The 25,919-nt window shown below is 44.7% G+C and overlaps 1 protein-coding gene across 1 annotated transcript in view; it reads right to left on the reverse strand.

The window, feature by feature from the left end:
- The window catches only part of Snd1 (staphylococcal nuclease and tudor domain containing 1), a 413,057-nt gene that overhangs the window by 327,857 nt on the left and 59,281 nt on the right, over positions 1-25,919 (reverse strand). Inside the window, exon 10 of the mRNA XM_051151835.1 lies at positions 16,021-16,134. Within this exon, the coding sequence (XP_051007792.1) occupies positions 16,021-16,134 (114 nt within the window). The remainder of the gene's footprint in view (positions 1-16,020; positions 16,135-25,919) is intronic.

Consider the following 25,919-nt stretch of genomic DNA (forward strand, 5'->3'; position numbering starts at 1 on the left):
TGTGCAATGACATGATGGCACAGGGAGTTAGCGCAGTGCTGGTCCTTAGCCAGCAGGGAAGCGATCACCCACAGAAAAGCCTGACCCTTAGAGAAGATGCACGTAAAATAATCTGAGATGAGAAGATAAATTTGAATGCGTGAATGTCATAGAGGGTCAGGAAGTAACCTATAATTATGAGCACAGGCGGCTAAGCGAACAGTGTTGCCGTGACTTCTGGGTGGACTGTTCTAGATGCTCACTATGCTCCCAAGAATCCAAGCAGCCAAACTGTCACAGAGTGCACAGAACACTGACCCCTGGAGATGTGGCTACACAGCTGACTACATGCTTTAAGTGTTGTTTTGATGGGAACTTGGGGTGGTGGAGCCTTCAACAATGTGAGGCAACACTGCTTATAAATCTCACATCACAGCCAGGTGCGGTGGTGCACGCCTATAATCCCAGCACTCAGGAGGCAGGTGGGTCACTGTGAGCTCCGGGCTAGCTGGGTCTACAGAGTGAGTCCAGGACAGCCAAGGCTGCTACTCGGAGAAACCCTGTCTCGAAAAAACCCAAAACAAAACAAAACAAAAAATCCCATATCACTTCTTGAGTTCAAACAAGACTCTGGACAGTGCTCAAGTTCATCAGAGACACAGAAGAGCTGTGGGGAGCCCTCATGTCTTTCACTCTCACCCCCAAGAGAGATCCTCCTCCTCAGACAGAGGTGAGCCATACATAGTCCTTTAAAAACTAGCAGCTGTGGTTGTATTTACTTTGCTGGTCACACGTGCTGTTATATGTTAATTAAATATAATTGTTTTGCATACCTGCATGTGGGGCAACTGTTTTATCACAGTAGGATGCAATTTAATAATCTGCAGTATAACTGTGCAAACTAAAGTGGGCTGAGGCACGGCAATGCCGCAGGTGCACACACGAGCTTTCCCACTGCAAACTAAAGTGGGCTGAGGCACGGCAATGCCACAGGTGCACACACGAGCTTTCCCACTGCAAACTAAAGTGGGCTGAGGCACGGCAATGCCGCAGGTGCACACACGAGCTTTCCCACTGCAATGCTGCTGTGTCTCCCAGCCAGGGCAGCAGAACTCAGGAGTCTCCTCCCTCCTTTATTTCAAAAGCAGCCAAGTCTCGCTGTTGTGGAAGAGGGGTATGGCTGGCAACAAAACCCAAGGGGCCTGGAGCCCAGCCTGCTTCTAAATAACACACACAGATAAGGAATTAGGTGATTAGAGAGTGTACTGCCAGCGGGACTAAATATCAGCTCCTCTGGGAGCATGCTCTGGGGAGAAATGGCTCACAGTGTGCTCCACCACAGCCTGCCAGGGGCCACCTCTGATCTGAATGGACCCGGTGCTCAGGCTTTCTACTTCAAGGCACATTTTCAGTTTAAGTGTAAAGAGATATAATCATAAAAATTGGAGATAATTTATATCTCCAAAAATAGGTGGCAACTGGTTAAATAAATTATGGCATATCTATATTATTAAAAACTACATAACCATTAAAAATTCTGTTTTAGAAAATTATTTAAAGGCCAAGGGAAATGTTCTGTTACAACACATGAACAGAGACATCAGTGAAAGGCCATGAGATATTAACAGTGGTGATGCTGCCTCTGGGTTGTAAGACTTAAGTAATTTATATTTGCTTCTTTAAATTTTTCCCCAAATTTATAAATGAATGTTTTACATTTATAATCAGGGACAAATCTGCAGAGCAGAGAATGGTGTAAGCCTCCTATCTACACTTGGTGTAAAAGTGATGAGTGGAGGAAATTAAGCAGGCAGTGAACTGCCCGGAAGCAGGTTCTCCCAGAGCACAGAAACCACTCTAAAACTGGCTAATAACTGAGACTACTAAAAAGGGAGACACCAATCCCACAGGGCTGGCCTCCCTATTCTGAATCACCAGCGAGATTACTGTCAAACAAACCTCACAGGAACACAGATGTAAAGAGAGAGTGGCCTGGGGCTCGGTGTTCCAGCACCTGCCTGGCATGCTCATGGAGCTGGGTTCAGTGCCCTGCACCACTAAAGGAGGGAGGGAGGGGGAGGCACAATTGGATTACCCTCTTGTCCAAAGTCAAACATTTAGAAATACAAGTTAAGTTTCTTTTTACATAAACTATGCTTTCAAAAACCAGTTGTATGAAATATTTTGATTTTGTAAAATTAGTTTTTAAAAAACCTATGTCCTATATTAACAAAGATAACCAGTTTCCACTTCTAAAAAATACTGGGGTAAAAAAGGAATATAAAAAGATCCAGTCAGCACTGAGGGAGAGGGCCACCAACCCACCAAGTCTGCACCCAGGTTCATATGACCCACTTACCAAAGCAGGGAGCCCATGCAGCCCTGCTTCCTCATTAGTCTAACCAGATGCTGTGGATTCAACAAGTCCAGGACCTCAATCCCTGCCTGGGGCCACCAAGGCTTCTTCAGTGTTTGTGGCCTTTTTTTTTTTCCCCCAGACTCCATAAATAAAAACTAACTCCCTCCATAGAAAAAAAAATGTTGGGCTGGAGAGATGGCTCAGAGGTTAAGAACACTGTCTGTTCTTCTAAGAAGTCCTAAGTTCAATTCCCAGCAACTATATGGTGGCTCACAACCACCTATAATGAGATCTGATGCCCTCTTCTGTCATGCAGGTGTACATGCAGGCAGAACACTATAAAATAATAAATAAATCAGAAGGAAGGATGAAAGGGAGGCAGGAAGAAAGGAAGGGAGGGAGGGAGGGAGGGAGGGAGGGAGGGAGAGAGAGAGAGAGAGAGAGAGAGAGAGAGAGAGAGAGAGAGAGAGAGAGAGAGAGAAAGGGAGGAAGGAAGAAAAATAAATGTTCTTGGCTCATTCAAATATACTCATCTGACGGTTGGATTCACATCATAACACCCAAAAAAAATCTTTGAGTTTATCTCACATAAGTCAGAGAACTGTCAGCATTCTCTACTTGTAGCTAGAGCTCCAACAGAATGAGCCCTGGACAGACCTGAGCATGCCTCTAGGAAACGCTGACAGGGGACAGGGCCTCTCAGAACACTGGACAGACCTGAGCATGCCTCTAGGAAACACTGACAGGGAACAGGGCCTCTCAGAACACTGGACAGACCTGAACATGCCTCTAGGAAACGCTGACAGCGGACAGGGCCTCTCAGAACACTGGACAGACCTGAACATGCCTCTAGGAAACACTGACAGGGGACAGGGCCTCTCAGAACACTGGACAGACCTGAGCATGCCTCTAGGAAACGCTGACAGGGGACAGGGCCTCTCAGAACACTGGACAGACCTGAGCATGCCTCTAGGAAACCCTGACGGGACAGGGCCTCTCAGAACACTGGACAGACCTGAGCATGCCTCTAGGAAACCCTGACAGGGGACAGGGCCTCTCAGAACACTTAGCCCACACCACACACTTTTGTGCAGCAGCTGTGACTCAGAGGGTTGCTGAGCTGTAGCCAGAGCACTCACTTCTCCGTTGGTGCATGCGTGAGGCACCTGCCCTTTCTTCCATCTACACGAGGGCTATTTTATTCATGCATGCCAGAGCCAAGCCTGTCCTTTAACTTGTTCCTTCTTCCTGGTCTTACCAGCTCAGCTGAATCACGATATCAGGGCAGCCCTTCATAATTCTTTCTTTTTGTTTCCTTGAAGTGAAACTGATCCTGAAAAAAATACTAGTCCCCCGCCCCCAACCATCAGTGCCCTAAGAGGATACACTAAACCCTTGTTCTGTGGCGGACCCTCCTGTCACCTTTTAAGCTAAGAGCACCAAGTCTGGTTAGCAGTTGCTCTGTGACCTTGGGGATATGGCAGTGCTCAGACAGGAAACCACTTCTAAATCCGGCTCAAAAAGAAAACTGGTGTTGTCAGAAACCAAACCCTGGGAGACAGCTTTGGTTGCACCCACTGTGCAACTGCTGCGAGTAACCAACTAGAGCAGTGATTTTCAAGTCAGGGCTAGTGGCTGTGAAAAATGAGCATTCTGAGCCCCAGACACAGAGATTTCTACACGAGAAGTCAGTACTGACACCTTAAGAAAAGCTGATCTGGCCTCTTTCCGAAGGGGAAAGCTCAGCCAGAGGTCACTGTGAGAACCAGCAGGGCACACAGCTGTGGCAGGGAGCCGAGGGCAGTCACAGTCAGGGGCAGACCCTGAGTGCCCACTGCAGCTCGACTGTTCAATCAAAATATATGGCACCAGCAGAGACCCACTTAATCTTTGTCCTCAGAGCAGTCCTGTGTAAGCCCAGAAGGCTTGCAGCTCATTTGCAGCAAATGAGAAGCAATAATGTTGGGTTGCCATATTTGCAGTGAATCTAACGTTAACAATCAAACGATTTGCCCTTGTAGAACTCTGCACCAGGGGATACCTTAGAAGTGTACATATAGGTATCCATTTCCTAGCAGGGAAGGGGCCAGGAGTAAAAGAGATGTGGCAAGGTCAAAAACAGCCAGAAACAGCAGCGTTCCTAATGCCCAGCTTCAGAACATGGGGTCAGTTCAGGGCCACCGAGATAACTGAAAGATCCCCCAGTTTCCAAAGACTGGCTCTCTGGGACATACCTTATCATCCCCAGCCCCAACCTGGAGGGGCTAGATTGTTTATATGCTTATTTGTTTAAGAAATAATGGCAAACATTTGTGAAATCCTAGATTTGACTCTTAGGACAAGAAAATCAGTGCATGTTGAATACACATGCATGTTTTACCCCCAAAACGTTTTCAATGAATCCATGGATAGGGACTCTTCTCAGCTGCGGAAATGCAACTGTATACACATGCATGGATGAGAGAGTCAACAGTGTGTCCTCAGAATGTTATGGCCACTGTGTGTCACAGTGCAAGTAAAATTGGGTAGCTCTACTGCCTACCACAAAAAGCTTTACATCCCTGAAATGGCAAGGCCGCCCACAACAATCAAACAGCAGATCCAAGAGGGACTTAAAGGGAAACAGAGGCAGCAGTACTGGGAACCACGCAATAGGGAAGGAAAGGGGAGGTAGCGTGGTAATCAGACGGGAAAGAGCCAGGCACATCATCTGAGCATCTAAGAGGCTGCGGTAGAAAGGTCAGGAGTTCAGGGACAGGCACATAGCAAAACCTTCCCTAGAAACTGAAAAGCACAAAGACCAAAGAAACTGGAAGGCCCATCTGTAAAAGAAAGTTGGAACCTGCTGAAGACTTGCTCCCTCCCACAAGCATCGGCGAGGCAAGCTTACCTTTTCTAACAACTGCAGTTTTGAAACCTCCTACCACAAGTACCAAATAGCAAGTTTGAAGGCTGACATTAAAACACCTAACATGAGCCGGGTGTGGTAGCACACGCCTTTTATCCTGGCACTCAGGAGGCAGAGGGAGGGGGATCTCTGTGAGGTTGAGGCCAGCCTGGTCTAAATAGCAAGTTCCAGGACAGGCAGGGATACACAGTGAGACCCAGTCTCAAACAAAACAAACAAAAACAAACCCAAAACATTAAAAAAAAAAAAAAGAAAAGAAAAGAAAGAGAGAAAGAAGAAAGAAAGAAGAAAGAAAGAAAAGAAAGAAAAAAAAAAAAAAAAAAAAAAAAAAAAAAAAAAAAAAAAAAAGAAAAAGAAAGAAAGGAAGGAAGCTAACATGAGGGCCACTCTGCCTTACTCCACACTCACTATTTAAAAGCAGGACTCTTGACTTCAACGAGTTGCCTCCTTAAACCTGTATCTAGAAATACCAGCCAGAGATTACACCAATGAAGACCTAGACTGATTTAAATTCCAGAAGTAGGACACTAGTCTCTTAAATTGCACAAATGTAGTTTTAGAATACAAGATGGCATTAAATAAGAAGTTTAAATGTTGTTGCTCAAGAAAACCAGCCGGCAGTTTTGTTGTAGCCCCTTTCTGAGGCAGTGAATTTGCGTTTAAGAGGCTGCTCCTTCTGACTGGACTCTGGCATGGCAGCTAAATGAGAGGGAAATCCACAAGGTTCACTTCAAGGCCCACTCAGCAGGTACAAGAGCAACACGCCGCCTCGACTGTGCACTAGGAGGGACTCCCTCAGACAAGTCCAAGGCCTCCGCTCTGACTTCTTGTAGGGAAGACGTCTCTCCAGGGTAGAGAACAGCAAGTGGAGATGGGAGAACTGGGCCTGGGATGGGGAGAGTGTCTTCCACAAGCACATGGGAGCATGCTCCTGACAGAGAGCCAGTGCAGGGCCAACCAGGATAGCTCCAGCCCTCGGAACACTTTGCTTGCTGGGCAGTGTCGGGGAAGTTGCTGCACAGTTTTACTGCACTGAGTTTACATTTGTCAGGTTCCTTCACAGTATCAGAGCCTAACTTCTAGTCTCTAGGATTCAGAAATCTCTTTGCAACAAACAGGAACTGCTGCCCCTCTACCTGCTGTCCTTTATGGTATCTTACCCTGAGGAGCAGACATCTCCTAGGACTCTGCTATTTCCAGATACGAGCAGCCCAGAACCAACAGTAACTTTACCTGCAAACAAGAGTGTCTCAGCTGAGGACTGCAGTAGGGAGGAAAGCTGGGGGCTAAAAGCTTTCAGAGAGAGAGGAGGTAGTGCCCAGAGCAATCAGCCAGGCAAGCCACAGCTGTGCTCTGACAGAACAGTTTCAAGGTGGCTCAAGCAGCAGGAAGGAAGTTGGACATTTCCTAGGAAAACACTAAGCTAGTGGTTTAGCACACGCTGGAAGGAACTAGCAAAGTGCCATGATAACTTCTTTCCTCTTGAAGTGAGTAAGGTGCCGAGCGATGTCTCTCTCCTTGTAAAGTGCCAACTGGCCTAAAAATCTGGACATCCCAACAGCCAACCCACTGTCTGCCAATCTGCCACACAGTGTGCTCCATCCCAACAGCTGCAGTAAAAGGTAAGGAAGGTCCAACAAGAACAGGGAAGCCGGTACAGCCTGACCCCAACTCATGGTGCCTGGGCCTCAAAGACAAAGCCAGGAGAAGCCCTGGGCAGCACACATCAGCATCCCTTTCAAAGCTCCACCTACAGCCCTTACACACCAGTCATTCTAAAACTAGCCATCCAGCTGGAGAAGCAGATGCTAAGCAGGCCCCATATGAATAAGGAGGAGGCTTTCTCCTAATTGCAGCCCACCTTGCAAAAGGCAGCCACACAAGGAAAGAGTCTGGCCTTCTGGTCATCAGGAAAGCATCCTTCTGGTGGTCATTGGCAGAATCCCAGTCAAGGGTCAATGCGCTCTGCAGATCTGCAGCAAAAGACTATGAACAAGGAGTTGCAACAGCAACTGAGACGCAAGAGGACGTGACATAACTGAGTACGAACTACATGCTAGGCAGTTCGCCTGCAAAGGACTTAAAGAGATGAGGAATGTACTTGACCTAGAAAATCAAGCTGCATAGAGACAGAGGAAAAGAAGAAAGAGAGCAAACAAGTAGAAACTAGAAATTATAAGCATCTAATACATAGATTGCCCAGAATCTGCACCGGCAGAAGCAACAAACTCTGAAGACCAATGTGCAACCATAAAGATGTACCAGGTGCCGCCATGTGATGCTTCTGCTTCGCCTTTCCATGTGTGCCACACAGCACAACAAGGACAAGCTGACACCAGCAGAGAGATGACAAAGTAAAGGACACGGAGTCTCTAAAATGTCTTCACAGCTAAACTGGACAGAGGTCCTATTGTAAAGCAGCCCTATACCACCAAGGTGGCCAAAGGATCTTGTACCCCAAACCAGCCAGCCAGCATACAGTGGGTGGATTAAGGACTATACAATGTGAACACCCTATAAAATGACTGCAGATTTTCAGAGAAAGGCTAAAATGAAAAGTGACACCAAAAATATGCCTAACCAATAGGCCTGTCATTTGCTAGGAAAAAAACCAAGCATCTGTGTCCTTCAGCTTCCCTTCCTAGTCTCAGCTCTCAAAAGCCTTTGCTGAAAACAGTGGGAGTAAAGCATTGCTGCTTCATCCATAATCCATCACTCCATCGAAGGTCCACCTGCCAGCCAGCACGCGCTGGCGCGCACACGCACGCACACATGCATGCACGCACACACCCGCGCACACACACCTAAAATTATAAACATCGTGTTAATAAAAATAATTTCCCAGAACCAGAGTCTATGAGGAACTTAAACATTTGGTTTCTAAATAGAACAAAATTCTTCCAGCCCAAAGCTAATTAGACCATCAAGGAATGAAACCTACAGCTCTGGCCTGCAAAAGTGCAAAGCACTGGATGGCTGCACTAAACTTGGCTTGAATATAAATGTTACTTAAAAAAAAAATGGTAATTTATCTAAACACAGTGTAGGTAGTTCTGCAATCAGCACCTCATAAATAAAGAGAGAAAGATGACGGGGAAAGCTCTCTAATTGATTTTAAAATTAGTTCCAGCAAAGAAATAATCTGACAACCAACAAGGTCGGCAACAGAAAGGGGGAAAAATAGCCCTGAGGAAAAAGTACACCTAAAGCTGTCAATGAATCAACATACCTGAGGGGACGGTGTTTGGAAAAAACTAAGAAAGAGCATAGAGGTGCTAGAAGAAAGGACCCATGTTCAAAGACACCTACAATCTTGAAATTAACCCCCCTGCTGGCTTGAACTCAAGTTGCACTGTGCTAACACATTACGGGGAAAGCCACACAGGGAGATGCAGGACTAGTCAAGCAATGGCAGAAGCAAGACTGAAACAGAGTGGGGAAAAGAAGTTACTGCAAAAATCTAAGCCAGTGCAAACTATCCTGCAAAACAAGCAATGCAATTAGAAGGGAAGCGGGTAAACAGGAAAGCAAAGACTTGCCCTCCTGGACTTATGACCCAGTACATGGCCCCAGCTGGAGAGACCTAGCAGAGGCAGCCCAGGAATTAGTAAAGGATTTCGAGTGGGCAAAATGATGGCACCCAAAAGCAATACAGGAAATAAGTCTTATGCCTCAGCAGATGTGACTTAAACATTTGGTTGGTTTCTACTACGTCCACAGTACTCTGTAAGATTCTGAAAGAGGACATAAAGAAGAGGAATGCCATTCCTGATCTCAGCCACACTGGGACGTCACAGTGGAAAGTAGGCATGCACACATAGAAATACTACAGCATGTTGAGGGAAGGAAAGTGCTGTGAGTACAGACGCCTCTGGCCTGTCAGGAGCCGAGCAAGGCAGAGGGCTACCCTTGGCACAGAGGACACACTAAGGGGTCAGAGAACAGCCAATAATGGTACCGCCAACTGCAGAAGCAACAGATAAATTACTATAGCTCAGTGGGGCTGAGAAGCGGAAGGAAACATGAGCATGAGCAAGGGCTAGATAAGTTGAAAATGTAAAACTGTGTGATCGTGATGATTAAAGGGACAGAGAGGAGAGAGATGGGCTGCAAGAGGTAAATGCACACGGTTCAGAGGATTAACTGCCAAGACCCACTAGGAGGTTGTTAAAATGCCACAAAATATGATTTGAAAGAAAAGGGGGGGGGATCTCTGGCTCAAGGAATGGAAAAGAAACTGTAATTTGTAAGAGGGAGAAGAAAGCACCCAGCGAACAAGACAGGCACGTGCTGCTTTTTCCAGTTTAAAATACCCCGACAAAGATCAGTAGAGTGTACATTTTAGGAAACTGCTCTCTGCCCAGATACTCAATGTCCTGACCTCCTCACAACAAGGAGCCAGGCTTACCCACCAGTGACCTCTACAGCTGAGAAGCAGATCACAGCAATGCTTTTAAGTGATGGCACCTAGACACTAATCTCAGAAAACAGAAAGTACAAAATCTGGAATCTTACAGGTGAGCAAAGACCCACCCATCATCTCTAAATAGTAAATTTTTTTTCCAGCCTTCAATGAAGGAGGTTTCAAGCGTTCGTCTCAAAATGCCCAGATCAAACAATTTGGGAACAGGCACAGAATGCCTCTGCCAGCACTCTGGCACAGACCATGTCTTTTGATCACACTGTCTCGGTCCCCAAACCTCCCCACTGGAAACCAGGGAAATGCTATATCCATTTCCAAGAGCTCCTGCTTGTCTCCGAGGTCCTCACTGCCAAGCAGGAGCCCCTCTCTCACCTGCTGGCCGCCTTGTGCTCCTGGTTCCTGCCTGAGGCCAGTCAGTGGGCTCACTGCTTTGCCCCTACTTTGTGTGGGGACTCCGACTTCACAGCTTTCTCTTGGTGTGCATCTCAGTGGTCACGTGGTCTGCCTGGGCAGCCAGAGGAACCAGTCATCTTTCTTCCAAAAGTCAAAACTAAATAGAATAAACTGAGAACCCAATTGTAATTGTGTCTAAACGGCAAAGGGTCCTGCACAACGGATGAAGTTATCAGAACCTGAATCAGCTTTGCCTCTGACAAAAGGCCTTTAAGACTGCCAGGGCAGCCCTGATAATACACCTGCCTGCTAATCCTCTACTACCCGCCTAACCAAAAGTCCCAGGTGGCACAGACCTGGGAGAGACAACCAAAGTAAAGGCAGCAAGGATACGGGGAGATTAGAAATACCCTTCACTCCCCAGGTCTGAATGTTCACAGGCCCTGTTGTGGAAGAACCTTTATGGTGAGCTCACAGGGAGGAGGCTCAAAGGCGGGTAATGGAAATGAATAGAGGCTCCAGCTTCTACCCTTGGGTACCAAGCTCAGAGAGAGAGTCCCAGGATAAGAGCGAGAGCCAGACATGCTGCACAAAGCAACCTAGGAAAAGGCTCAGGAGCCAAAAGCAAACTTAATCCACGATACACCCGGGGGCTGGGCAAATGAAGTACCTGTTTTTGAGGTAAATTTCAGATTCATCGTTCTGTGCCAACAACTACAATAGCACTGCAAGAGCAGGCTTCATGGGGGAATAAGTCAGCCCCTTCATTGGATGCCTGGGGGCTGTTTCTTTGTCATTAGCACTCCAAGTGCAACACAAAGCCCATGGAAGCTCTGGGCTGTGGAGCACTAGGCTTTCCAGTTTCAGATCAAAGCCAGGAGCTCCCTAGGAAGCCCTGAGATTGCACAATGTACTACCTCCTTCAAGGCAGCAGCTCAGAGAAGCCAGAGCCTTTCCCTGAGACTTAGCACTTATCTCTGGATAACGCACTGGATAAAGCAAGCTCTGCCTTTAGAGAAGTCTGATGCCTGTGCAGGTTCACAAGAGCCTTCAGCCTGAAGGAGTCACAGCTCCTAAGAGCAGACACCAGATCCACCAGGAGTAATCCAGAAGCAAGACCAAGCCCACCAACATCTGCAGGCACACCCAACCGAATGCTTCTGAGGGAACAGTAACTACATGCTCCTGCATTTAACCCTCCCATAGGACCATCCACCATAAACCAAGCTCGAGTCGAGACACAGGATCTGCCAGGCAATACAGGAAAGCCTGGGAGAAAAAAGTCACTTTGACCAGTGTCTTAAGTGCTTCCTCTTGCTCGAATTAGAACATAACCAGAGCAGGAGGGTGAAGTATACAGTTAGCCTTGAGCAAAATCTTGTCTTCCTGCAAAAAGAGGAAAAATCCAATTTCCCCTCTTTTGCACCCCACCCCAACTCTTGATGTGTCTTGATGTGTCAAGATCTACTATAAACTTGCTAGGGAAGGAGGAAGAGAAACCCCACTGGGTCCTCGCCTGGAGCTCAAGAGGTCACCCCATGGCAGGAATTGCTCCAAGGCCACCTGCCTGCCTGTCACAGTACTTGTCGTCAAGTCTTCCCTCCTGTTCTCCACCAGTGCCAGCATCTGCATCCTCTTCCGCGTGCTTGTTTGCTTAGACGGGGCTCCTACCATAAGCTGCTGGGTTAAACCTTTCTCCATTTCCAAGCCACTGACCCTCAAGAAAGCACCTGTTAATTAGAAGGTGATTCCCAATTGCACGCCTGAAGGCTCTGCACAATCCATCCACCACATACCTTCATCACAAACAATCCTCTAACATTCAGTGTTTCCGCAACCACAAGGCCACTCCCCGTCTCCCCAAAATACACCATCTTTTCCTTGGAGACCAGATCCTGTTCTAACTAGGGCAGGAACATATTCTTGTGCAAGCTCTATCTTACACAAAGGCATCTAGCCAAAGGGACAAAGGCAGAACAGGAGCTGAAACTCAAGCCTCCAATCTGTGTGCCAAGCACTGACTGGCCTGAGGCTTCCTAGGGGAAGGGACACCCCTTTCTAATCTGCACTAAGATACCAAATGAGCTGGCACAACTACTAAGCTCCACTAGCTCTGCCTTGAATACCTTTTTTTTTTTTTTTAATTAAAAAAATTTTTTTTCTCTCTCTCTATGTAGCCCTGGCTGTCCTGGAACTCTCTCTGTAGATCAAGCTTGGTCTCCAACTCACAGAGATCCACCTGCCTCTGCCTCCGGTGTGCTGGGGTTAACATTGTGCGCTACTGTGCCTGCTTCCACCTTGAATAACGTGACTGGCCTTCCTGCCCGTCACAGGTATAAACATCGAAAAGTGGTAAAGGAAACTGAAAACCCAAGGCTCTCCTGGCCAGGCCTCACACATCTACATAAATCACAGCACCACTGGGAAGCAGAGACAAGTTCTCTCCCACAACCGTACTGTAAATCTCTGTTAACTTTAGAACAGGCTTAGAAGAGCTCTTTGGGAGAGCTCAGGGAATTCTTTAAGGAGAAAGGCAAATACTTTGAATCCCCCAAGACCTAGAGGGAGTGCTGGGGGAACAACTACAGTCCTTGCTGTCACACACTCTCCCCTGGGAACTCGGTCAATCGAGGCAGAAGAAACCACAACTACCCCTTATAGATCAGATTTGTACAAATGTAAATTACTTTCATATCTTGTAAATCAAATCACTGACGTAAGAGTTTTAACTCTTCACACCTTTATCCTAAGCTTAAAATTCTGCAAGACAAGCCAGGTGCAGTGGCATTCTGGGAGGCAGAGGCAGGCAGATCTCTGTGAGCTCGAGGCCAGCCTTGTCTACAGACTGAGTCCAAGGCAGCTAAGGCTACACCAAGAAACCACCCCCCCCGGGGAGGGGGGGAGGAGGAAGGTGGGTACAACAACTAAAACCAAAAATACACCAGAAAATGTTGACACGTGACCCTTCCTTAATGACCAAGCCTATCTGTTTTCATATCCTAGCATCTATCCACTCTGCTATTCGTGGTTAAACAAAATAAAGTTCATCATAAGTCCCTCAGTGTATCCTGAGATGGTCACAGGACACACACATGCCCTGGCCCTGCCTGGGGTTTCCCGTCACCACACACTACCCTCAGTGGCTGTCCATCCTCTGGTTCCCCCCAAACTCACCTGCTTCTTGTCATCAATGTTTTCCAGTTCAGAAATTGCCTCCCACTTTTTAGCTGACTAACTCTGAACCACCATTCAGGCTTTAAATGTCATTTCCTCAAAGAAATTCTCAGATTATACATTCTCCGTAAACTTTAAACTTTTTTGTACAGCTCTTAACAGCAATGATATTATTTATGTACATCTACTAAACTTCAAAATTCATGAGACGGTCGCACATCCCAACAGTTCCAGGCAGCCAGTAAATACTGACAGTGACTAATCTCGGCTTCTTGAGCTCTGCTGTCCAGAGGGGTAAGCAACAACAACAACAACAAAAAGTCAATCCTGGCCATCAGCCATCAGCCTCGTGCAGCTACTTAACCCTGGAAGGATGCTGCAAAGAACTGAGATGGGTGTAAGTGTAAAATAATGCTTTAGTGTTCATCAAATGTTGATATAATATTTTGCATAGGTTTTAACAAATGTAAATGAAAGCTAATATTTTAGTTTGTAAACGCAGCTAACTAAAGTTTGAAACAACGATGTAGCTGGTTTGTGTGGCTCACACAATAGGCCTGAAGTAGCCATCCTCGCATGTGCTTACTTCCTGTCTTTCTCAGGGAAGAGCCAGAACAGCCACATCTGGGTGCTGCAGGGTGCCCTCCACTGTTGTGCTATAGCACCCAACTCTAGTGGGACCCATTCCCACGTGCCTCCAGAGGAATTTAATGAACAAATGATGACAATCAGTCCTCATGTCTCTCAGAAGCCATATGCTGCTGACTTTTATAGCTGAGCCTTACTTAGAACTTTCTTAAAATGGAGTAAGATCTCAGGAGTGAACAGAAAGGGAGGGGGTAGAGAGCAAGAAGGAAAAAGAGGTTACTCATTCTGGTAGGAAATAAGAAATAGTATAATCAGAATCCAGCCTGAGCTAGGAAAACACAAGAAAATCAACAGCTGCCCATCAGCCACTGAGCTAAGAGAAAACGACCTTTCAGCAGCTAAGGAGCTCCAAAGGAGCCTGGAGAAAGAGTTCTTGGCAAGGTACTTCCTTCTTCAGAAAACTTATTAGTCTACCTAAGCTCAACATGCCCAGGCCCTAAAAAACTGCTTAAAATCCAGCCACACGGCCTACATTAACATAATGCTTTGGCTAATGATGCAGACATAAAAATTAACATTCAAGAATTCCAAAGTTGTAGTTGCTGTGGGAAGGGCACAGATGCAGAATCGTGGACTGCTCCCATCCTGATCAAATTGGAAATGTGTGTTTACTCTGTGCAATGAGGCACAGCTACAGTTACTGAGATAACCTCATTTTGGCATTTCTAAGCTTTCATGCATTTAAATTCTCAACCTTACCACAATACTATCTGCTGCATTAAACTGCCTCCTCTACCAAGAAGAACAGAGTAAAGGAACTGACTGGACAGACACTGTAATCACCATCCTATAAATGATTTTTTAAATGCATGATCTGATTCAAAAGATAATCATGATATTTTGATTTCACTCTTATGTGCTGTCTATAAACTAACTCCCTCACAAATGGCCACAGGGTTTGAATCTCAGCTTGTAACTGCACTACAACATGTGTGTGCACAAAACAATGGAAGAGCAAATCTCTCATCTTTAAAATGACAAATGAGGCAAACAGAAAACCTGGTAATGCACAGCCCTAGCTTCAACCACAATGTCCAGTGTCTAGAAGCCACTCCCTGGCAGGAGCTCGCACCAAGAACCTAACTCTATAACCAGTCAACACAAACGCTTATGCTATCAGAGGGAAATGACAGGAGCAAGAACGATGGCCTTAAAAGCAAGATATAACCCAACCCAAGAAAATATTCAATCCTTATCCCTACCAACTCAAATCACACATCCACAAAGTCGAGCCACAAGCTGCCGAGGTACACTGAAGACCTGCTTTTGTTGGAATTTCACACAAAGCGTAATCACTTAGAATTGACATACACATTCAAGTCACATGGTCAGGCGAGCACTTACTCAGCCCAAAGTCTCAACAAATAGTACAAAAAAATGCAGATAATATAGTTAGCAGGGGTAAGAAATAAGTAGGTGACCCCAGAAAGCATATACACAAAGATTAATTTTTTTCCCCAGAGCAGAAACATAAGGAACTACCAAACCAAAATGGACACATGTAAGTCAATACAGAGCATCTCCATCTTATTCTCTCAGAAAGATAAGATCTTCTTAAAATAAGATTTGCCCACCAACTCCCGAATCCCAGTCTTGATAGCTCTCCAGCTCCCTGGGGAGGAGTGCCAATAGGAACTATCTGAAATGGAGCAGAGCAGAGACTAAGCACAGTTTGGGCTACAAGTATAAAGGCATAACACTTGCAGAATTGTGAAGACTAATAACCCTTTCACATATGGGTGCCACCTTTATTCTGGCTTCCTCTCTGGTTTGGCAGAAGTGCAGTTGATTCCTGAGTGACTTCCATGAGAATGGCTCCATAGGTTCTATGTGTGAACACCTGGTCCTTAGCAGGCAATGCTGTTTTGGGGAGGCCTAGGAGGTTCCTGGCTAGGACTGTCACTGGGTGTGGGACCTGACACTTCAAAACCTTGTGGCATGTGTGCATATTCTTACCACCCACAACCTCTCTGTGCGCAGCTCAAAATGAGCTCATGGATCCAGTTCCTGCCACCATTGCTGTGTGTCCACCATGACAGATCACAGCAAAGAAACCCTTCCTTCTAGAAGTTGCCTCAGTCATGGTGTTTTTATCACTGTAGTAGAAAAGTCACTAACACGTTTCCCTGGTCTCACCTGTGTGCTGTCTCCCTCGAGCCTTGGGGGGCGGATGCTCGACAGGTGGATGGTCTTGTAGTCTCCAGAATTCAGCTTCACCACAATGGCATCAGCATTCAAAACCTGCATTACCTGTAAGTAAGAAGGCAGCGATGTTTAAACTGGCATCCATAGTCCTCAGCACACAGCATAGAGTCAAGCCCACCATAGTCAGACATGAAAGTGAGATAGGCAGCCAATATTGTAGACCCAATATTGTCTTCCTAGGAACAGTATCAGAGAAAACTACATGATACTAATCGATTCCCAAAGACCTTATAAAGATCTCTCAATAAGACAGAGGCTGTTTCATTCATAAAGATCATCAGTATTCACCTCTTGGTTAACTATAAGGCTGAAGGGCTGAAAATCTGGCCCAATGCAATGGTTCACACCTGGACTCTAAGGCCTCAGGAGACAGAAGGAAGAGGACCACCGAGCTCGAGGCTGGTGAGGACTGTACTGTAAGCTCCAAAACGAGACATCCGGGGCTGGAGAGATGGCTCAGCAGTTAAGAGCACTATCTGCTCTTTCAGAGGTTCTGAGTTCAACTCCCAGCAACCACGTGGTAGCTCACAACCATCTTATAGCCTCTAATCCCCTCTTCTGGCATGCAGGTATACATGTAGATAGAGCACTCATATACATAAAAATAAATTTTTAAAAAAATTTAAAAAAAGAGAGACATCCAGGGCTACACAGTAAAAACATTGCTTCAGTAAGAATAACAACTTTAAAAAACAACACACTAAGTCCTGTCTTACTGAAATTTTCCTGGATGCAAGTTTAAAACTAAAAATCAAAATCCGACTCAGTGACTCCAGGGAAAGAGGCAAGGGTTAAACTAGAACAGGGTACCCCTCTCACTACATGAGAAAGGACCCAGGTAAGGTGCCTGATACAGAGAGCAGAGAGATCAAAGACAGGTGAGGGGTGCAGGAACTGTCATCTCAGCCCAGGAAAGAAGCTACGGAGCTGGAATGTTAAATTGCTAAAATACTACCTCACCTACTCTACAAGTTATCTTTCTAGGACGCTACTATGGGCATGTCTGGCTTCGGACACCAAAATCATTACATTGCATGGCACTCTCAGCTGAAAGTGATTAACTTCCAGTCTGGGGCTCAAGGATATCTATTTGAAGTGCAAAAGCACAACTACTCCTGTGTGAAGGTTACAACACCCCACAGTGTGTACAGAGTAAAATACACTCACACTGGGACATTACTGCACCACAGCTATAAGCAGAACCTATGATATGGCCAGCAGTCAACAGTTCACCCAATTATATGCAGACCTTTGTTGTTTCAAGGCTGTTTGGGATTTTTCTTCTTCTTTCTTTGCAAGCATTACAAGGTTGCTGCTGACTACAAAATATTGCTGCCATCCACTCCATCTGCAGAGTGAAAATCAGACTCTTCTATGCTTCAATCAGGCCCCATCAGGACCCACCAGGTGGCTGAGCTAACGGGTCAGTTGCCACCAGGGAAGGACAACTGGCAACATCGCTAGTCTCTGTTTTGCATGAAACAAAAGCAGCTAGAGTGTCTGTCGCCATGACAGACAGCACACTGGGCAGTGTCGTAAAGGAGGCCTATTTCTTAGAAGGCTTGAGATTCTTCAACATAGAACACATTCATTTATTCTTAGACTCATCAAAAACAGCTATTCTCCACCTTCACAAAGAACCAGCCAATCACATACCAGAAAGAATAAAGAATGCTCAAAGCGGGGCTGGAGAGACGGCTCTGTGGTTAAGAGCACTGTCTGTTCTTCCAGAGGTCCTGAGTTCAATTCCCAGCAACCACATGGTGGCCCACAACCATCTATAATGAGATCTTGTGGAGAATCACACATTTAGGCAGAATATTGTACACATAATAAAATAAATAAATTAATTTTAAAAAAAGAATGCTCAAAGGCACAATTGTAAGAACAGGCAAAAACCAAAAACAAGTTAGAAAGTACGCACAACACAAAATTGCAGTAGCTAAGTACTGTCATATAGAAAGAAAGACAAAAGATGGCAGTTAGAATCAGGCTTTGAGTCCATGGAAGGTCGACTGTGGTTGGCAGATGGAAAGACCTGGGTTTGACCACTGTGAATAAGGGCCAGTGGTCAGAAGCCAGACTAAGCAAATAAGTAATTGTTATCTGTCTACTATACAGTATTAGATTACCATGCAACTCTGAAAGCAGCAAACAGCGGTGTCATATGACCATAACCATTTTCCTATGTCCTTATGACAGCTGAGTCAAGAGAGCTAAACCCTAAAGCCTGGAGTCAGAACCAAAAATACTTCTGGCCAGAGAAACTTGAAGATTGGAGGTAATAAAAATATATAAAATAAGGTCAAACCAGGGTTAGGGCTGGTTACCAGAATGGGTTACAGAACAACCAAATCCAAGAGCTCCCTACATCAATTAAAAACAAAACAAAAGTCCATAAGATACTGTCTAGAAGATACAAATAAAAATTTATTCAGGGGCTGGAGAGATGGCTGCTCTTCTAAAGTTCAATTCCCAGAAACCACATGGTGGCTCACAACCATCTATGATGAGATCTGGTGCCCTCTTCTAGAGTGCAGGTGTACACGCAGGCAAAAGACTGTATACATAATAAATAAATAAATCTCTTTTTTAATTTATTCAGTTACAAAAACCAAAAGAGAAAATCTTATGTCTGTTACAATCTAGACATATTAATGCCAAGAAAACCTTATATCAATAGAATACCTTCCCAAAACTATCAACAGTGAACAGCAGGCCCAAACAGAAAAGGTCCAGTGACTATGTCTCGATTTTTCAAAATCCCTCATTTGTGTGAAAAGAAAACAGGTGACAAAACATCTGAGGGATATGGGCTTCATAATATGTGCTAGTCTGCTATTCTAACTGCAAACCAAAGAGTATAAAAAATTTTCCTCTAAGCCATACCAAGCAAAACTGTTCCTACAGCTAGTCAATAACCCCTTCAAAAAGATACCCAAAAGAAAGGTAATCTCCAGTCATCTCAAATGCACACATCTCACAGTATTTCCAAAATATTACTCTTGGACAGATCTGTACTTATTCCCAAACTCAAATTAACTCTTATTAAAATGTCAGTTGCCAAAACCATACAGAATTTCCTTGTATCACAGCATGAGAAATATCCTGACAGCCCCGGCTTGCAAGCATGCTCAGAGAGCAAGGGCACCAGGGAAGGTATCACAGGGTCATATCTTCACCTCTCAGTGTCCCCTCTGACAAGGCTGGTGTTCGTCACCCCTGATAACACGTTAGGGACAGCAGCAATTAGATTCTTGAAGCTTACATTTTAGAACACAGCAGAAGCCTCTGCTTGGCATATCCCCGATTAGCAACCTCCTCTTCAGAGCTGTGCACTCCGAAGCTGCCAAGGATGCAAGGCTTAGCTTTTGGAAGGCGGGCAGGAGGGAAGAAAGGAAGTGGGGGGGGGGGGGGGAATGGGGGTCTGACCCCACTGTAAACTGTGTCATCATTGCCCAGAAAACAAGCAATTGCTTTCAGAGACATGGAAGAAATAATCAAATACTGGGTATAGACACACACTGCGCAGTAAGTAAAATACAGCGTGCATTCCTATCCAGAGCCTGCTCATTGGCTCGGTTGCAGACCACCCCTGAACTGTTCTCAGGGAGTTTCTCATCAGGATGACTGACGTGTGCTCCCACTGATCGCTTTCACTACACGCTACAGGTCTCTACCCAAGCCATCTGCATGCAGACACACTGCGAGATCACCCAAGGCTCAGGAGCAGGGTTCTGTGAGGAACAAGTCACCATCTGGACTCAGGGTTACACGCACTAAATCCGATTCCTTCCACACCACTTGAAATCCCAGTAGCAAAGGGAGAGTGTTCTCATGACGGTGAGAGATACAGGCTAAAGTCAGGAGAGCTGTGGACGGTGTCAAGGGAGAGAGACAGCAATCCCTTCTGTGGCCCCTGCCACAGTGACGACCTGCACAGTCCCCATAATGTTGTGAGGCCAGGGGCTGCTGCTACTTGGCGTCTTAGAGCCCTGCAGCCTGCATCAGATGACAAGCTCTTACAACAGCCTTCTGGGCTACAGACACTCTCTAATAGCTCCCCAGATGCATCCAACAACAGCTCTAGCACTACTACCAATCTTGGTTTTTAAAAAAAAAAAAAAAAAAAGCAGAGATTATCAAGCTTAATAGGGCTTCTACAGGGATGGCTGGAGACTGCCTGCTCTTTGATGAGGCCATTAGAAATGAAACACATGCCCTTCACCTCACTGATATGACAGCTGGTCTTTCTCCTGCACCCTAGGACTGTGCACTGTCAGTTCTCCCTAGTCCATCACAAAAGTACAAATGCAATCTTACTTTTGGGGGAAAAAGTTAACAATCACAATATTCTGGTACAATCAAATACTATCAGAGATAGCTAAGAGGAAACCATACATCAGACAAGAGTTCTGTGGTAACACCCTACACCAAGCACCTCATCGCTCCTCAAAACGGTCAAGGTCAAATGAAAGCAGAGAGTCTGAGATGCTGTAAGAAGACATTAAGGGAAATCTAAATAAAGTAATGACGTTAACTAATACCAGCATATCAATACGGATTCATTAATTATAACAAATGCACCACACTCACATAAAACACTAAAGGACGCTGGGGTGGCAATGAATGGCAATCCTTTCAGCAAGAACAAATGCTCCTGTAGCATTCTAACTCACACCTGCAAATGCTCCTGTAGCCCTTCTAACTCACACCTGCAAATGCTCCTGTAGCCCTTCTAACTCACACCTGCAAAGCAGACTGCTAATGAAACCTTCCAACCACATCTCAGCCTGTCTGGACTGCTGTGGACTAGTGCACTAGCAAAACCATCCCTACAACTTCTCTTCGCCATACAGGCCTTTGATAAAGGTCAGGCAAGTGACAAATTTTTCATTTGTTCGTGTTTTGCTTTCTCTGTATGACTGCATGTGAATATACTGGCCAGTTGAGATCTCACCAAACATATTAAGTATCTTTGCTTAAAATGTTATCAAAGAGCCACTTCCACTCAGCATAAAGCTAGAAATTAGGTAAGAAAAGCAAATAAAAAGCATACAAATTGTAAGAGAATAATAAAATTATATTGCTCACAAGGCATATATGAAAAAACAGAGATTCCACAAATATTATTAAACCAATAAATGAATTAAAGTAGTAGAAGACAAAATCAGTTATTTCTATTACACTAACAATAACATCTGAATTTCATCAACAATAGTAAGCATCAACAAAATGCTTAGGAATAACCAAGGAAGTAAAAAAAGCATATACAATGCAAACTATAAAACACTGTTGAGGGAGCTTGAGATCCTCAGTTGAGATCACCCTGCCCCCGCAGCACCCATGCAAAAAGCTAAGTGTGGCAACACATGCCTATAACTCCAGTGCTGGGAGGCAGAAACACGAGCATTCTGGGACTTTGGTGGCTAGCCACTTTACCTAACTGGTGTTGAGTCAACTTCTGGCCTGCACCATACATACACATAAAAAGGGTCAGACAACAAAGATAAGTAGAAATACACCCCATGAGTATGAATTAGAAGATCTAACATTGCCAACGTGTCAAGAATATTTTTGCTGCCTAGGTTGTTGGTTTGATTTTGTCAATTTGTAAGTTTAACACAATCCTATCAAAACCACAAATGTACTTACTTTTACTTTCTTTTAAAATGCAGTGTTTCAAGTATTTGCATGAAATATGTGTGCACGGGCTATGTGTAATACTGTTGTCAAATTGACAAAATCTACAACCAACCCAGAGATTAGTTCCTGAGCATGCCTAGGAGGCATTTAAATGAGTTAACAGAGGTGAGGGGCGTGTGAACCAGAACCACGATCACCACCACCCCACCTCAGCCTGGGCCCTGGACGGACTGAGGCGGAGAGGAGGAGCTGAGCACTGGCGCACGTGCTGTCTTGTGCTGACTGTGGGTGCCGTAGGACCCCTCAGGCTCCTGCTGGGGTGGAAATCAGCAGAGTGGAGCTGTCGCTGTGATAAGGGACTGTGGTGGTTCTTAGGCCGCTGGAAGTCTTTTGTAAGTGCAATGTGGAGGAGTTTGGTGCTCTAAGCTGGCAGGGCCGATGCAGGTTAGAAGTATTCAGTCCCCAGTGTCCTGACTGGAAATGAAAAGTAACAAGTTGCATCAAATTCCTGCTGCCTTGGCTTCCCTTCCCATGGACTGTATGCTGATTTGTGAGCTCTCTCTCCAAAATTGTACTGTCAGGTTATTTTATCATAGTGATAAGAAAACAAAGTAAGATAACAAGCCAGTCTGTGTGTGCTGTTCAAGCTTTACTACATGTACTATTTAAATGAGCAACCAAACAGGTTTGACAGCTTGTTCATTGGTATGACTTTGCCTTGCAGAAATAGGAAAACCTATAATAAAATCCACACTGGATCTCCAAGGACCACCACATAGGTAAAAGAACAAAACCAGATGACGTATGTTTCCTTATCTCAAAACTTACTAGAAAGTTACAATAACAGAAGCTACACAGTTCTGTCATAAAGACTTGCAATTCAGAATAGTGGAAAGGTGCAGATATGAACCTTTCCATATATGGTCAAATGGCTATTGACAAGAGTGGAAATTCAGTAAGTAGGGAAAGACAGTCTACAATGAGCCGTACGGGAAGCTAGAGAAAGTAAAGACTGAGCTGGGTTCTCAATGCCACACTAAAGATTGATTCAGACTGGATCCATAACTTAAATATGAAATTTCAAAAATCTTAAAAGAAATCACAGGGGCAGGGGATCACTGTCTTGATTCTGGCAATGATCTATTAGATATAAAACCAAAGACAAACATAATAATAACAAAAATAGCTAATTAGATTGCCTAAAAATTACAAATAAATAAACAAAAGCAACCACTGTGCACCAAAAGTAAAACTAACAGTAAAAGGCAACCCATAAAATGTGAGACATTGTTTCTAAATCATGTATCTGACAGAGTTAATGCCCAGAATATTTCCAAAATTTCTATAACTCAACAACAACAAAACCAAGCAGCCCAATCAAAAACCCTGAGTTCAAAGCCAACAACTTTCAGGAACTGAACAACAGGCGAAGCAAACTTCTGGAGACATTTCTCTAAAGCAGGCTATACAAACAGAGGGAGGGCACAGGAAACCACTAGTCACAAAGGTCAACGTAAAGCAAAACTATAGTGAGATACCATAGTAACCATAGGGATGAATTCTCCAAGCAAATAAACTAGGGTCGGAGATCTCAGAAACATCCTAACAAATGTCTCTAGCTATGATGCTGAATAACTCTTGAGCTGGAATCAAAGCAAAAAAGTGACTGGTACAAAGTCAGATCCACTCTAACTAAATGGGCCCATTCTGCAGATCCACGGTGCGTCCATCACCACCTTACAGCTTCAGCTCTGATGCTGGCCTTGGCTGCCAATGCCAGCCAACTGCCTGGGCTCTCAGGCACGTCTCAAAGGATTAGCTTTAAGGAAGGAGTCTGAGTAGTTTGTTTCAAAGCACAGAGTTGGGTGTTGTTTATGTTATTGTACAGAGAGCTAGCATGAGGTCTCTAACAAGCAGGGCAGTGAGAAGACATCTCTTGGGGACAAGCTCTTTCCCCCTCCCCCAACAGTGCTATTCAGGTCTGTGAAATCTGCAATGCCCACAGATCCAGCAGTAGGGACAGGGAAGCCAAGCCACGTGCTCAGGGGACCATATGGCTACAAACTGCACAGATCAGCTAAAACGCCACAGGGAAGGCAGGCAGGGAACTGGCAGGCCACGACAGGCACAAAGTCTCAGGCAGCTCAGCTAATCGCTGTGAAGGCAACATGCTTCCCGCTAACCTGGAGAGACAAGGAGAGCCCTCCTCTGTACTTCTTTCTTTAGGGATAAACTGCTTAAGCAGATGATGGAAACCAATCTTCTAACAGGCCACGTGCATCAAGAAAAGCCTTAGCTGAATTTCCGACTTCGCACAGTGAACCTCTTGACAAACGCCTATCTACAGCTCCCCAGAGCTCAACTGCTAGACCCAGAAGCCCCCTGTTGAAGAAGCCAAGAGCTACCCTTTGCAAGGATTTCAGGTAATTTTAGTTGTGTCCTATAAAATTAACTCCTGTAAAACACAGTAACTGAGGGGAAAAAAAAAAAGAACCCATATTTGGAATTGATTGGCAGGTCTGTGGGACTTCAGACTGTGGTGTGAGGGACCCAGGACCCTGAGGACCTTTTCAGCCCTTCCTGAACACTTCCTGGGCATGAACACACCTTTCTTTAGTGTGGGTGTGGAGGGAGGAGGGTGCTGACAACGGAACTAAGGGTTGAACCTGGCCCCACACACACATGCTCAGCAACATTCTACCACCTCTTAACATTTTCAATTGTTTAAAAATGACTACTGAGTTACAGCAGGATTTGAGGTTACAAAAAGCAATGACCTACAAAGCCTAACATATATTTATTGTGTGTTCCTTTCAGAAAAAGCTGACCAATCCTTCTTCAGAAGATAATATCAGAAAATAAGCCTATTTCTATCAGTTAATATTTGTGAAGACCTATTTGCAGTATGTTCCAACTACCTCTAAGCAAATAACTACCATTTACAGACACTCACCACACTTTCTAAATATGGGAAAAATTACCAGCTTACATGAATAGCAACCTTCTGGAGCCTGATTAAATAAATTATGGTATAGATTCACAATGGAACATTGAGTACAAATTAAAGAAGTTAATCCAAGCACTCATTTTGGTTCCTTCTCTAAACAATTATTTTTTAAAAATAAAAAAAAACATTACAGGATGTGTTTAACCCACCTATTCATCTACTTACATAAGCTCAAGAATATAAAGATAATCGGAGAGACAAATAGTGCCCTAAGATAAGATCCTGAAAGCCAGTAGGCAAATGGATGAATATTGGACTCCACAGGCTCATAAGAGACAAATCCTGAGGCAGAAGCGAGGACAGTGAACAGGCAATCTGATATATGGTGCTGACATTGCTACATCAAGCATCGTAAGTAACAACCAAAGGGCAGAACAATAGGATTGGCTTCAAATCTCTGAAACAGCTGCTACATTTCAAGACATATGCCCAAAATCTACAAACAATTTCAATGCTTATAACCTAGTATTTTAAAACTTTATTCTTAAATGAGAGGCAACCAAGGTCCATCAAATAACTAAAAGGCCTCTAAAATGAAAAATAAAGAGCTAAAATAACCAACAGAAGGGCACAAAGAACATGAAAGAAAACTGTAAAATAATTAAAGGTAATTCTTCAGAGAGCTAGGAGATGACCTGAAACAAGTTTCAGATGTTTGATTTTAAACAGCAATAATAGAAGAGATGCATTCAAAGAACAAATGAGATTCTTTGAAACGAAAGGGGGAGGGGGTGTCATGCACGCCTGCAGTCCCAGCGCTCTGGAGGTGGAGGCAACCGCGGCGTCACAACAATAAGAACATAAGATGGGAAGGTCTACACACCAGTCACAAAGCACAGCATCCACATGAGACGACTTCTAGGAAAAGAACAGAGAACATAAACGAAAGTAACAAAGCAGTTTAAACAATGAAAAAGACCTGAAACTGAAGGTCTAAACACTGACGCACGACGTCACGTCATGACGGCATGCAGGAAGAGTAGGACTTAAAACATGTCGGTGATTCCTTCTGGAAAGAAAAGGACTCATTCAGAAACGAAAAACAAAAATCAGGATCACTTCAGATCACACACACAAAAAGAAAACCAAATGACAACAAAACCCTAGGAAATTAAAAAAACTGAATGACAACTGAGCAATACTGTATTAATTCTCACGGGAAGTGGCTTCTGACACA

The sequence above is a fragment of the Acomys russatus genome, chromosome 10, assembly GCF_903995435.1.
Source record: "Acomys russatus chromosome 10, mAcoRus1.1, whole genome shotgun sequence".
Taxonomy (NCBI): domain Eukaryota; kingdom Metazoa; phylum Chordata; class Mammalia; order Rodentia; family Muridae; genus Acomys; species Acomys russatus.